General features: G+C 42.2%; 1 protein-coding gene across 5 annotated transcripts in view; it reads left to right on the forward strand.

Annotated features, from left to right (window-relative positions):
* Positions 1–10,567, forward strand: part of rps6ka1 (ribosomal protein S6 kinase a, polypeptide 1) — a 39,975-nt gene extending 29,408 nt beyond the window's left edge. For 2 of the 5 annotated variants that reach the window (XM_031847127.1, XM_031847128.1), the window contains 20 exons: positions 1,728–1,844; positions 1,930–2,011; positions 3,877–3,957; positions 4,112–4,191; positions 4,362–4,468; positions 4,850–4,887; positions 5,364–5,506; positions 5,643–5,713; positions 5,845–5,933; positions 6,035–6,099; positions 6,244–6,346; positions 6,592–6,722; positions 7,034–7,159; positions 7,278–7,367; positions 7,475–7,633; positions 7,872–8,033; positions 8,124–8,200; positions 8,293–8,410; positions 8,515–8,652; positions 8,771–10,567. In XM_031847127.1, coding sequence (XP_031702987.1) covers positions 1,728–1,844; positions 1,930–2,011; positions 3,877–3,957; positions 4,112–4,191; positions 4,362–4,468; positions 4,850–4,887; positions 5,364–5,506; positions 5,643–5,713; positions 5,845–5,933; positions 6,035–6,099; positions 6,244–6,346; positions 6,592–6,722; positions 7,034–7,159; positions 7,278–7,367; positions 7,475–7,633; positions 7,872–8,033; positions 8,124–8,200; positions 8,293–8,410; positions 8,515–8,652; positions 8,771–8,893 — 2,100 coding nt within the window. In that variant the 3' untranslated portion in view covers positions 8,894–10,567. The other 3 variants (XM_031847125.1, XM_031847123.1, XM_031847124.1) reach the window with 3 other exon arrangements.
* The last annotated feature ends 2,806 nt before the right edge of the window (positions 10,568–13,373 follow it).

Consider the following 13,373-nt stretch of genomic DNA (forward strand, 5'->3'; position numbering starts at 1 on the left):
CTCTCTCTCTCTCTCTCTCTCTCTCTCTCTCTCTCTCTCTCTCTCTCACCGTGTCTCTCTGCCTCTCTTAGCTGCAGATGTGTGTGTGTGTGTGTGTGTGTGCGTGGGACTTGTTGGGTGCAGGACTGTGAGAATATGAGCAAGTTCTTCCTTCCTGCCCTTTTTGGTTCTAGTTCACTTCAGCTGCAGTCAGTCACTGAGGACACAAGGGGCTAATCAGACCAACACAGAGCAATGGAGAGAGGGAGGACAGGAGAGATGATGGAAGAAGAGTTGATTAAAAACGTATAGCTGAAGGACCCTCAAGAGAGAATAGATAAAAAGGAACAGGCTGAGACACGTTTCCGTAGTTACTCTGTCCACAGAACTAATCCTGACATGAGTGCACGGATGAGTCTAAAGTGAGCTTGTGGTGAGATGTGGTGCGGTTTAAGATGATTTATGTGAGCTAGTGCGCGTTTGCCTTCTCATGGACATGAGTAGGATGATGAAGGAGAGCCTTTGGCAATGCTGAGATGGAAAAGGACAAGAGAAAGTTCAACCTGAGCCGCTTGCTGACCCTCTACCTGTTCAAAAAGGACAAAGCCTTGGCTGTTTGCCCTCCAGACGGTAACGGCTGCAGATCAACAGGCAACAGCACTGACACTTTACCTGCGCCGAGGAACCACTGGACGGTAAAGTGATACCTCCTCATATTGGCATCTTGATAAACTCTGAGTATAGTCTCCAGAGGGCTGTTAGTGGCGTTGTGTTGTCGTTGAGCACGGTCATTTTTAAATGAAGTAGCAGAAGTGGGATTTATTAACGCTGCAAAGCGCCAGTGATGCTTGCTGTTATCTGTGGTTGTTTAGAAACAAGGTGCAGCTGAGAAACTGCATGTTCAACCAACTCTGGTTTCCTGTTTTCAGATAAAGCCCCAGCCTGAAGTGGCCTGCGGTGTTGGCTGTTTATGGTGTGTTGTTGATTTGGCATGCGTGATAGAAGTGTGCGTTGCATCTTGTGTCTGCAGAGGACAAATTCAAGGGATAAACTGGCACAGGCAAGATGTCCTACTTTTTAGTCCCAAGTTTTGAAATATACACTTTTAAAGGCTGTGAGCCTCCAGGGCACAGGTAAAATAAATAAATAAAAGAAATCATGTTGTCCCACCAACCACAGTATGAGTGAAGGAAACTGAGAAAAAGACTTGTTAATGCGGTTGTTGCTTTTCTGAAGGGTGTTGATGTGTTGTGGGTGAGGTTGACACCAGGTCAGCAGTGTGGGATAGGGTTGTGAGCAGTGGCAGTGCTCCACCCTGTAAACAACATGAGAAGTCTTCTTAAAAGTCTTTTGAGGTTATGCAACTTGTGTCCTAAACCAAACCACTGGAGGCATTTTACATTGCGTTGTTTAAAATGCGTCGCTTGTGATGTTGCAGTCACCATCATTTCCAGAAACTACTTTTTTTTAAACACACATTGACCAGACTTATGGGTGCTATCGCTCAGTCTTACACACTTTCTACTGTGCTTCCTCTTTCTGGAGTGTTTTATTTTGATATTTTGTTTTTGGCAGCAAAAGAAACTCCTATGAAAGAACTTCTCTTTTTGCACATCAAACAATCTCTGACATTTACCGTCCTTCGCACAATCCTTACAAACACGCATATCCTCTTTGTTTTAGCCATTTGTTCTGAGAGTACTGACTGGGTTAATTGTGTTTTTCCCTCTCTATTTTGCACTCTTCAGGAAAATGGAGACATCAAGGAGATCAACATCACCCACGTGGTCAAGGAGGGCTCGGAGAAGGCTGACGCCTCTCAGTTTGAAATGCTCAAAGTGTTGGGACAAGGATCCTTTGGCAAGGTAACTGCTACCTCTGCTGCTCCCTTTGTCTGACATTGGTCTTTGCCCTCTCACGCTCTCAATCCCTGATCTGATGCAATTGCAGGTGTTCCTGGTGCGAAAGGTGACCGACCCCGATGCCAATCAGCTCTATGCCATGAAGGTCCTCAAGAAGGCCACACTCAAAGGTACAGGAGCCTGTGACGTGCTTCAATGGTTTCATCACAGTGGGACGGTATAAAAGGCTGGCTTTGTTCTCAGAAAGTGTAATCTTAACCAAAACTGTTTGAATGTCCCGACCAGCTGTTAATGTTGTAAACATGTTCTAGAGCACACCACCAGATGCAGGGCATCTTCTTGTAGAGGGAATGTTCGAATTATATGTATTGATTTAGTGCTGAAATGTTTAGTCTATTGTCCAAATATGAATTACAGCATTACAGCTGTGGATAGGAACAGGATCAACAATTTGATCAAGAAAGAGGGATCTCTTATTGGCCTGACTCTAGATTCTCTGGAGATCATCACAGAGCAGAAAGGCAGAGGGAGGCTGAGGAGGGTTTCTGTCACGGGACGACCACCCTTTGCTAGGGTTGGGTACCGAAAACCGGTGCCGGTGTGGTACCGGTTCCTATACGACCGGTATCTACCGGACCGAAATGCAACGCAGATTTCGGTGCTTCCTTTCGGGGCCTGAGCCGATTGAAATACTTTTTTTGACACTACTCTGATGACTCCGTGCTAGGTTAGCTAACGATGCTAACGATAGCATCGGTCCTCCGCTCCTCACTCATAGTATTATTACAACCGGACGAGCCGTGCGCGCTTAGAAACAAACCCCTCCATCATTCTGGCGAAGCTTCGGCCATGATTTATTAAAAAAAACAAAGGACGAGATCTGTCATACGGCTGGCAGGCTACTGACTTCCTCTATCGACATCCGGGTACTTAGCGCTAACATGCACAGGCACGCGAAACCTTCTTCTTCTTCTTCTTTGAGGTGTAGTGGCGGTTGGCAAACGACGAATTGGCGCATTAGCGCCACCAACTGGTTAAATAAAATAAAATAAGTCAGGAGAGGTCGTATTTTGCAAGAGAAGGCATATATGCTCATATTTCTGCAAAATAATTGCTGAAGTTTGAAGCTGTAGTGTGTGTGTGTGTGTGTGTGTGTGTGTGTGTGTTTATCTATATTTATTTAAGTATACTGTAAACTGTTAACAGTTAATATATTGTTCATAGTTTGAAGTTAAAAAGTTTGAAGCTGTAGTTTGAAGCCAAGTGTTTTGTATTTATTTATATTTATAGTATACTTTAACAGTTAATATATTGTTCAATTTGAAGAAAAAAGTATCGGTTTAGGCACCGGTATCGGAAAAAAAACCAAACGATACCCAACCCTACCCTTTGCACAGTATCTTCATAAAGAGAAGCATGAGCAACCTGCTCCTATTGCTGTTAGGCTTTCTAATGAACAATGTTGATACAATGTCCCTTTTTTTCATTCACTGCATGCTGCAACTACTTACGCCATTGTTGTCTGCATGCTAATTGTGTGTCTGTCTGCTTTCTCGTTGGCTTTTGTGATGATTGCATTGTTTGTTTTTAAAGTGACAGTACCCTCAGTTTCGTAAAAAAAAAAAAAAGGGTGTATCTTTTCTTGTAAATCATAGAGAACTGCATACAGTAAGACAACCACAGCTTGCAGTTGTTTTTTAACTTTTGCGCACAGGTGGTCTCATTCTCCTGATAAACATCAGATCATGAGATTTGTTCACATGGTCCCGCGAACGGATGTGGTGCAGTTTCACTTTGCTCACCAAACTCTGAAACTGCGTGGCCCCGGCAGCCTCTTCAATTATAATTCAGCAAAGTATTGATCCTTTTATTGTGAAGCCAACTAGAAACCAAATCTTTTTAACCTAATTCGGCCATGCCATTACCAGACCACAGTGAGTAAAGGGAAAATTGTTGGAGGGCTTTGTCATCCTACTTTTCAATATCAAAGTTTTATACATACACACTTAACTATGTGCTCTTATTCGTCCTTCAGTGAGAGACCGTGTGAGAACCAAGATGGAGAGAGACATCCTCGCAGATGTCAACCACCCATTTGTTGTCAAACTGCACTATGGTGAGTCAGCTTGAGTATTTATTTCACTTTACTTCCCAAACTTAACATAATGCATTCATTCCCGTCTTATTGCTGTAAATTCAAGAAACTGTCCTCAGTCATGTTTCCTGATTTGTTGTTGTCGTTTGTCCTCAAACTGTCTTTGTGATTGTAGCATTCCAGACTGAAGGGAAGTTGTACTTGATCCTGGACTTTCTCAGAGGAGGAGATCTCTTCACCAGACTCTCCAAAGAGGTGAGAGTGATATGTCAGATTTTTGGTGTTTTACCGGCCTACGATCCAAAAAGTCCAGTCATTTATTATTGATAATGTATCACATTTTTCTCCATCGTCTCTCTCTTGTGATGCCGTTCTCTCTCTTTTATGCATGCATTCACCCTGTTTCTGTGTCCCGTGCCTTCCAGGTGATGTTCACAGAGGAGGATGTAAAGTTTTATCTAGCAGAGCTGGCATTAGGGCTGGACCACCTCCATAGCCTGGGCATCATTTACAGGGACCTCAAACCTGAAAAGTAAGAGCAAATGGACATTCTGAATGCACAGAAACATACGTATATAGACAAATGCATATTGCATGAACCATGCCTATTGGACCCCAAACCATCTGGATGTATGCCAGACCCCTGTGCCTGACAACATCATCACTGACATCTCACTTAAACATTCTTGCACTGCGCTGGCCATCAGTAAGGCAAATCCTAAAAAAGTGGCACAATTTTATATTCGTAAAGTGGTGTGGTGTGCATATGCCATACAGTGCTGCTACTGATCTTATGTTGTCACGGTTATTATTATATCACTAGCAGAATGAGCAGTGTGTGATGTCTTAAGGATTGATTGTTCACACCTTCAAATACGTTAACTATTCAACATCTCACTATGTTTTCCTTTAGCATTCTCCTGGATGAGGAGGGACATATCAAACTCACAGGTGATTCTCCAGCTCCTTCCTTCACACCCAGTCTCTCTGTCGCACACGCGCACACACACACACACACACACTTTCCTCTCCTTGACCTTCATTAGTCACAGGGGGGGTGACAGCCTTATCTTGCTGACTCCAGATATCTGCATATGGCCCTGTACTTGTTACCTAAGTTAATTATTACATTTTTATCTTCTCTATCCACCTCTATCGTCATCCATAATCACCGCCCTTTATTTACTCCCGGGTCGTGCCGCCATTGAACCAAAGGTGACCGTAGCAGATTATAGAGAGGCAATTATAACAAGTCTCACTGAGGGACAAATGCTGACAAAGAACGTGCTGTAAAATAGTGTTTATTATTTTTTATTAATGTCAGTATATTGACACTTATTAAAAAATGTAAAATAAGTGACATTTGTAACTATACTTTGATACTGTGTAGGGATGAGCTGACTTTGTCTTGTGGTGTGTTTTTCCAGATTTTGGCTTGTGTAAAGAAGCCATCGATCATGAGAAGAAAGCGTATTCCTTCTGTGGTACCGTTGAGTACATGGCACCAGAGGTTGTGAACAGGCAGGGACACGACCACAGCGCCGACTGGTGGTCGTTTGGAGTACTAATGGTAAGCAGGAACATTTTACTAAGAATAAAGCGACTGATTTAGTTTCTATATTATACTGAGCACTTTTAAAATATATGGTCTATGCACTCATGTATTCATGGGAATGTAGATAACCGTTGCATGTTCTGTGTCCCAGTTTGAGATGTTGACTGGATCGCTGCCATTTCAAGGGAAGGACCGCAAAGAAACTATGAGCCTGATTCTGAAGTGAGTTTACTCAAAGGTGGAAGAACAATCCAACACAGAAGCCAGTTGTCACACACTGTCGCTATTGAAAATGCCTCTCTTGATATCTGGTGAAATGATTTGTGCTGCCTGCCGTCTGTCTCTCCCCGTAGGGCGCGTCTGGGAATGCCTCAGTTCCTGAGTTCAGAGGCCCAGTCTCTGCTCAGGGCTTTGTTCAAGAGGAACCCTACCAACAGACTGGGTTAGTATCAATTCATGATACACAAACAGCAACCTATGCACTTTAGCTCTGTTTCATCACATATGTGTCATTGGTTGAGATTTCGAGATGTTTCTTTACAGCAGCGAGTGCAGATGGTGCAGAGGAGATCAAACGACATGGATTCTTCTCCACCATAGACTGGAATGTGAGTGACGGTCAAGGTTATGTTAATACTTGCACAGTATAAAATACACTCATGGGAATTTTATTTTGAATATTGATCAATATTTGTGGGAGGAAATTCTTCCACTATATGGTGTGATTAAAAAAAATCCTTTATTCCTTTTAGAAACTCTTCAGAAGAGAATTAAAACCTCCGTTCAAACCGGCGGTGGCGCGTCCGGACGACACCTTCTACTTTGACTCCGAGTTCACCTCCCGCACCCCGAAAGGTCAGAGATCAAAGCTGAATGCTAGCTAATAGCTATTAGCTTCATGTCTATTTCCTTCCTGAAAGCACTTCAGTGGGATCATTGTATTTTTTCCGGCCTCTGCTTAAAAAAAAAAATCAATACAGGATAGTTAAAAGAGACCCAATTATCAGCAGATTAACACCACAATTAAGATGCAAGAACACTTAAAAATATAACATAACATCACTTCCAAGACAATACTAGACTTCCTCATTATCTTCTAGACTCCCCTGGCGTGCCCCCCAGTGCCGGAGCTCACCAGCTCTTCAGAGGCTTCAGCTTTATTGCATCGACTCTGTTGGAGGAGGAAGGTTCAGTGGAGTCAGTCAAGCCACCGCCACACCCAGTGGTCCAGGTCAGAACAAGTAGTTGCTTCACTGTGTTTTTCTTCTTCATTTACTCTGACTGGAGTGAGATCCAGTTCAAGACAAGTTTTGAAAGATCAATAGATTTGCTTACTTTTACTGAGTTAGATTTGTTACTGAATACACAAACTACAGCTATCTAAAGAAAGAGAGGGGGGGGGGATACAAATGTGCACGGTGTGTAAGGCACATGGAGAAGAAAGGAATAAAATGGCATTTCAACCAGTATTGGACACGTTTCTACCTACTCAGCTCTGTCAGTTCCCAGACCTTTACTTACCACGTTCTTCTTCCTCTGCAGCAATTACACGGGAAGAATCTGCTGTTCAGCGACGGCTACATATTGAAAGAAGACATCGGCATGGGCTCCTTCTCTGTCTGTAAACGATGTGTCCACAAAGCCACCAACACAGAATACGCTGTCAAGGCACGAACAAACAAACACACACACACATTACAAAAAAGAATCCTGTGAAAACGCACAACAATGTCGGCTGTATCTTAATATGTATAACTGTAATATCATTATTATATTGTGACGACAGATGATAGAAAAGACCAGTACAGACCCCTCTGAGGAGATTGAGATCCTACTTCGATATGGACAGCACCCAAACATCATAACGCTGAAGGATGTGAGTATAAAAGCATGCACGCGTATCACACTGTTAATTGCCGTGGTGCGTTAAGTGTGCCAAGTGTCACAGTGAGTGTTAAGATAATGTGTGTCGTTCTGTCTCAGGTGTATGACAATGGCAAGCAGGTGTTCATGGTGACAGAGCTGATGCGTGGAGGAGAGCTGCTGGATCGGATCCTTAAACAGAAGTTCTTTTCCGAGAGAGAGGCCAGCGCTGTGCTTCACACCATCACCAAGACCGCAGAGTACCTGCACTCACAGGGGGTGAGGACAAATAGAAATATGAATCGTGTCTTCTGGAGACCAAACCGCTGCATGACAATCAGCTTAATCTTCCCCTTTTTAAAAATATCTGAGAACTTTACTGTTCTCGGATATTAAAATCACAACCCAATGAGCCTTATGAATATCTTATCATACAGTATTCACTTTTCTGTTGCTTTGCTTTGTTGTGCCTCAGTTATCTGTATTATCTTTATCACTCCCTCCTGTTTCGCTCCAGGTGGTGCACAGAGACCTGAAGCCCAGCAACATCCTCTATGTTGACGAGTCGGGGAACCCAGAGTCTATCAGGATCTGTGACTTTGGCTTCGCGAAGCAATTGCGTGCCAACAACGGCCTGCTGATGACCCCGTGCTACACTGCTAACTTTGTAGCTCCTGAGGTGAGCAGAGTCACTTTTCAGTGTCGTGCCTTGAATGATGTTGAATTGAAGCTTTACGGTGTTAAACGGTGAAATGAAATGTCATTGAAGGTGTTGAAGCGTCAGGGCTATGATGAAGGATGTGACATCTGGAGTCTGGGAGTCTTACTGTACACCATGCTGGCTGGGTGAATAGCAACACCTTTTTCTTGAAACAGATTGTTTTTCCCTCACTGTACTTCTAAGTCACTCCGTCATCTGTCTCCTTTTCTTCCACCAGTTTTACTCCATTTGCCAACGGACCTGAGGACACCCCAAATGAGATCCTGAACAGGATAGGCAACGGTCACTTCAGTCTGACTGGAGGCAACTGGGACACTGTGTCTGAGGCTGCCAAGGTAGAGCTACAAATCTCACTGACGGCTCCGTTGCTCATGTTCCTCAGAGATGACTCCAGTCTACTTCTGTCACAATTTCATATTTTAATGTGTGCTCCCTCTAGGACCTTGTTTCCAAGATGCTTCATGTGGACCCCCATCAGAGACTGACTGCTAAGCAGGTCCTCAAACATCCCTGGATTGTCCAGAGAGACAAGCTACCTAACAGCCAGCTCCCACACCAGGACCCCAAACTGGTCAAGGTGACAGATCTTAAAATTTCTCTAATTGCCGCTGAATTGCTTTTGTTTTTTTTTATGCCCACAATTTGGATAGTTTAATCATTTGGGCTGCAATCACCATGCTGCTGTTTATGTACAGGGTGCGATGGCAGCCACCTACTCTGCCCTGAAGAAGTCCCAACCAACTCCAGAGCTCAAGCCCATCGAGAGCTCCTTCCTAGCTCAGAGGCGCGTCAAGAAGCTTCCCTCCACCTCCCTGTAGAGACTCAAAACAACCAATCGGCTCACTGGAGACTGAGCAAAACCAACCAACCACCCAGTCAGCTTGCACGAGGACTCAAGTGTCCGCCCGCCTCTACCAGCCAAGGAACACTGACTGTGGTCCTGCCCCCATCTTGTGAAATCAGTTGTCCTGCTATGGCGATCATCCTCTTTTGGGCTCATCAGCTGCTGTAAGACAGTCTCTGTGGACTGGCAAAAGATCGTGAAGATAGATGGGGGCGATGAGGGCGCCAAAAAAAAAAAAAAAAAAGGTTTTTGGCAAATGTATTAGCGCTGTGTGTGAGTGTGTGTTTGTGCATGACTTGCCACAGAGTCGATGCAGCCATAATTTTTCAATTGTGACAATGAAAGTTTTCTCTCCTCATCATTGCTGTGATTGGTCGTCATCCGGCTTGCTGCACGCCTGTCTGTCCGCCTGTTTTGTTGTCCGTCATCCTGTTCTTTTTGTAAAGTTAATGAGCTTTATATTAGCGGGTGTGCTGCCAAATCAACCTGTGCCAACAGCACTCACCACAGTACTGTCCAACTGCTGTTAAATGTTTTGGAAAGAGCATTATTAACATGAATATTAAACATTTCTGCCATAAATGCCTCTTTGGCTTTGGTACAGCCAGGATACGTGGATCCTGGGAAATGTCAAATGCTGATGTTTTGGTTAATGTCAATCTATGCTTGTATTTTGTTTTACAGAGTGTGTGTGTGTGTGCTGTCTTGCAGGATCCTGCAGGGATCATGTGCATGGTCCGGTGATGTGATGATGTCATGTGGCTTCCTTGTTTCTCTCTGCTCCCTTTTCTCTGCTTGGTCAACCTGCTGGCAACCATTTGAGATGTCTATTATTTTTATTACTACAAAACTAGTAAAATAGGTGGCTTTCTGTGAAAGAAAATGTGCCCAGGGAACAATGTGGCATGTTAAAATTCTATATTTGCTTTTTTTTTGTTTTTCATTTTTATTATTTTCTTTGTGTTTCTTGGGTAATGCATATTGAATGTTGTTTCCTGTGTTGGCTGCTTTTGTTGTTGATTGTTTTGTTCTTTTTCTTTTTGTCCAAAGAAAGTGGTGATCAAAATAGTGAAAGACACACTGAGCACTTCAGTCTGTGGACTTAAAGCCGTACAGGTCTCTCCTTCTGTTTTGGGATGTAAAGGACAAAGCACAGCCTCTCTTCTTACCCTTAAAAACGGTCAAATCACTGGTTGCTATTATCACACAGACCTTCAGCAGTCTCGTGTTTAACTCTTGCAACTCTCATGCATTATATTTGAATTCTGTTGATTATATAACATGTTTCATTTTATTGATCCTCAATTTGAGACATGCTAAATAAGAGTAAATGTGTCTCCGTGTAAGTAACTTCACATGCTAGGTCCTGCTTTCAGCTCGGTGCCTGGGCCTACAGGTGAGGCAGAATGTCTTGCATAGATGACACGTGATGGACAAACCAAACAGCCTGTACATGTGTGCAGGGGAAGACCTGTGTGGCTAAATAATCTATGAACCAGCTGTCTTACCTCAAAAGGTTCTATTATAATTCTTGTTTGGTGGCAAAATTATCCCTCCTTTGACAAAATTTATGTCAACATGTTATTGTATGATAAAGATGAAGATTTTTATATCTTACAACTATTAAAAATGCAGTTGCTACAACAAACTGTCTCACTTGATTGGTGTTAACTCTCCCTTGAAGTGATTTTAGTATTGCATTGCAATTTAAGGTCAGTGGCTGGATATAATAGTCTTAAAATGGTTATTTAGATCTACCCTCAACATGAGTTTCACGCAATGTCACGTGCCCCGAGTCTGGGAAAACAACAAAACGCATGCCTAGGCAATGAAATGGGACGTCTCAAATTCGATACCACGTGGGACTGATTCAGCGTCGGAAATACGAGGGCAAAGGGCAAAACTGCCCCTAAAAATATAATTTTGCCCCTGATATCTCTAGGAGGGGCAAAGAATGTCCCCATAATTTCCTCTAATAATAATGATAATTTAATGAACTTGTCAAAAACATCGTAGCCTATATGACCCGGTCCAGTTGCCATAGAATGGTTTTGATTTTCGCCTTGACTGATGTTGCGTGTGCGTGAAGAACCGAACTTTCTAAACGAATAAATAAATGGAGCGCTTCTTAATCAGACCTGTGACTGCGGTCAACTCAGCAGACACTTACATTTTAGTGCACCTATATGCTGAAATTCACGGTAAACTCATTCAAACGGCACAGATCGGGAGCGAGCGAAGGACTTTGAAAGTTAGCTGAAAGATTAACGTGAGCCAACATCCGGTTTCTTCAGACGAACATCCGGTTTTCAGAATAAGATGCCAACAAAGTATGAATTATATTCACATTAAGTATAAAACATGCTACCTGCATCTCGTGAGTTAAAGGGAAAATACACCTAAATTGTGCGTAAAGTGTCTATTCTTTGATTTGAGGGTTGCTGGAAATGAATAATACCGACAGTCAATTAAGATATTTTACTAAGTAAAAACTCTAAACTGAATTTGTACCTTCAAATGGCACATTTTTTAAATATTTGAGGTGCTACAAAAATATTTTTCTCAATAATTCCGTACAATGACTGATGTATATGTAATCAAGGCATCATTGACTTAATAATTGTTAATAGTTGTTTAAAAAAATGTAATAACAATAAATAACCACAAAGAAATAAGAATAAAATTGAATATGATTGTCTGATTTATGTTTTGTTTGTTTTTTGTTCAAAAAACAAAAAGGTTAAATGTTATTTCACAAGATTCAAAAAGTGCCCCCAATTTTTTTTAAATGCCCCTGGATTTCAGTCAGTGGGGGCAAAAATTGCCCCCTAAAAAATATGTAAATTTCCTACCCTGGACTGACGGGTAGGAAGTAGTATGGACATAGCCTCATGATTAACTGCTGACCAGCTGCAGTTTGGTTATTTGCCAAGTAGGCCTGCTGTTGTCGTTTACTGGTTATTTGCCAAGTCCTGTTGTCCTCAGTATTTATACTGTGGTCGCCAGATGGATTATCTTCTACATCACAAATTTAAGTCTTAATGAACACCTGGGTGCCCACCAGCAGCTGGATGTTGTTAGAAACCAAACTGCTGGTAAAATAATGATACTAATAATACTATCACATTTAATGTGGAGCGGTTCTCCAGGGGGAAGAAGATCTCAATCCTTTTCTAAGAGGATTATCAAACATAAAAGATGCAGGACACGCTCAGCAGAGCTCACATGGCTACCCAAATTGACACAGCATACAAACCTGCAAATGGGAACTGAGCAGCAGTATAACAAGGAGAACAGGTATGTGCCCAGTCGGATTATCACCAGAGTAAAATGTGACACAGTACATTGTGTCAAAATGTGGAGTTGACTGGTTTTGCATCTGTATAAATTAGCTGTGCCCTACCATTTTTTTTTTCTTCTTAGAAATGCCACTGATTTTCTTCATCACTAACAAACTAACCTTTGTGTAAAGGCTACAGTCGGTGGAGCATGTAAATTACTTTTCAGGTAAAAACACTTTCTCATTTTCAATTGTCTCATGAATCCGGCTTTAATTAATTCAGTGTGGCTTTGTGGCACAAAGGCAGTAAAACTGATACAGTGCAATATTACCGGGGGACGTGATCTTAAAGGGTTTCATCTCTACTTGAATGTACATTACTAGAAAACTAACAAAGGGAGGCCAGCGAGGATAGCTGTAGAAGATATTTCCATGACCAGAAGCCCTTCCAAAATGAGGTGGTTTCATTCCCACCTTACCCAAACTAAATGTCCGGTTGAAATGATTGTGTACTATGGCCACATTCTGTAGCCAAACAATGATAGTTTATTTGTATAGCATTCATGCATAAACACAAAATGCTTCACATCAAAGAATCAAGATAGATTAATTTATCTTTGAAGTAACTAACATACTAATCTCCAAATATTATGCTGCAGTTTTACTTATAAACCTCTTTAGCCCGAGCGGAGACCATTTGGGCTCAGAGCGAGACCGTTTAGAGTGGTACCGTGGTTCCGAATGGACTTTTTATTAAGAAATATCAAAAATGCTCCAGACATATTAAATATCGAATTAACGGGAAAAGTCCGAGCAACATCATCATACCAGCCATTGTAAACACTGCAAACACAATTATACATGAACTAATATCATATCTGGAAGATATCTAGAAGATTTGCCACAATTTTGGCCAAAAATCGACGACATATGCTCACTCTATGGCTCTCTCATCACGGAGCAGGATCGCACATGGCGGATGAACACATGCAGGAGGGGCGTGATTCGACCCGGAGACGAGCAGCGTCGTCGAAATTACTCCCTTTCAAACCGTTCAAAAGTTATGGGTATACATGCCAACATCAGCGACAGGTCACGAGAAAAAAAATTGGGTAAAAAAAACAAAAAAAACAAAAAAACAAAACTTACGTTTTGACGGTGAAAAACGGATTTA

The sequence above is a fragment of the Anarrhichthys ocellatus genome, unplaced genomic scaffold (genome assembly GCF_004355925.1).
Source record: "Anarrhichthys ocellatus isolate YVR2014 unplaced genomic scaffold, GSC_Weel_1.0 scaffold7, whole genome shotgun sequence".
NCBI classification, from domain to species: Eukaryota; Metazoa; Chordata; class Actinopteri; order Perciformes; family Anarhichadidae; genus Anarrhichthys; species Anarrhichthys ocellatus.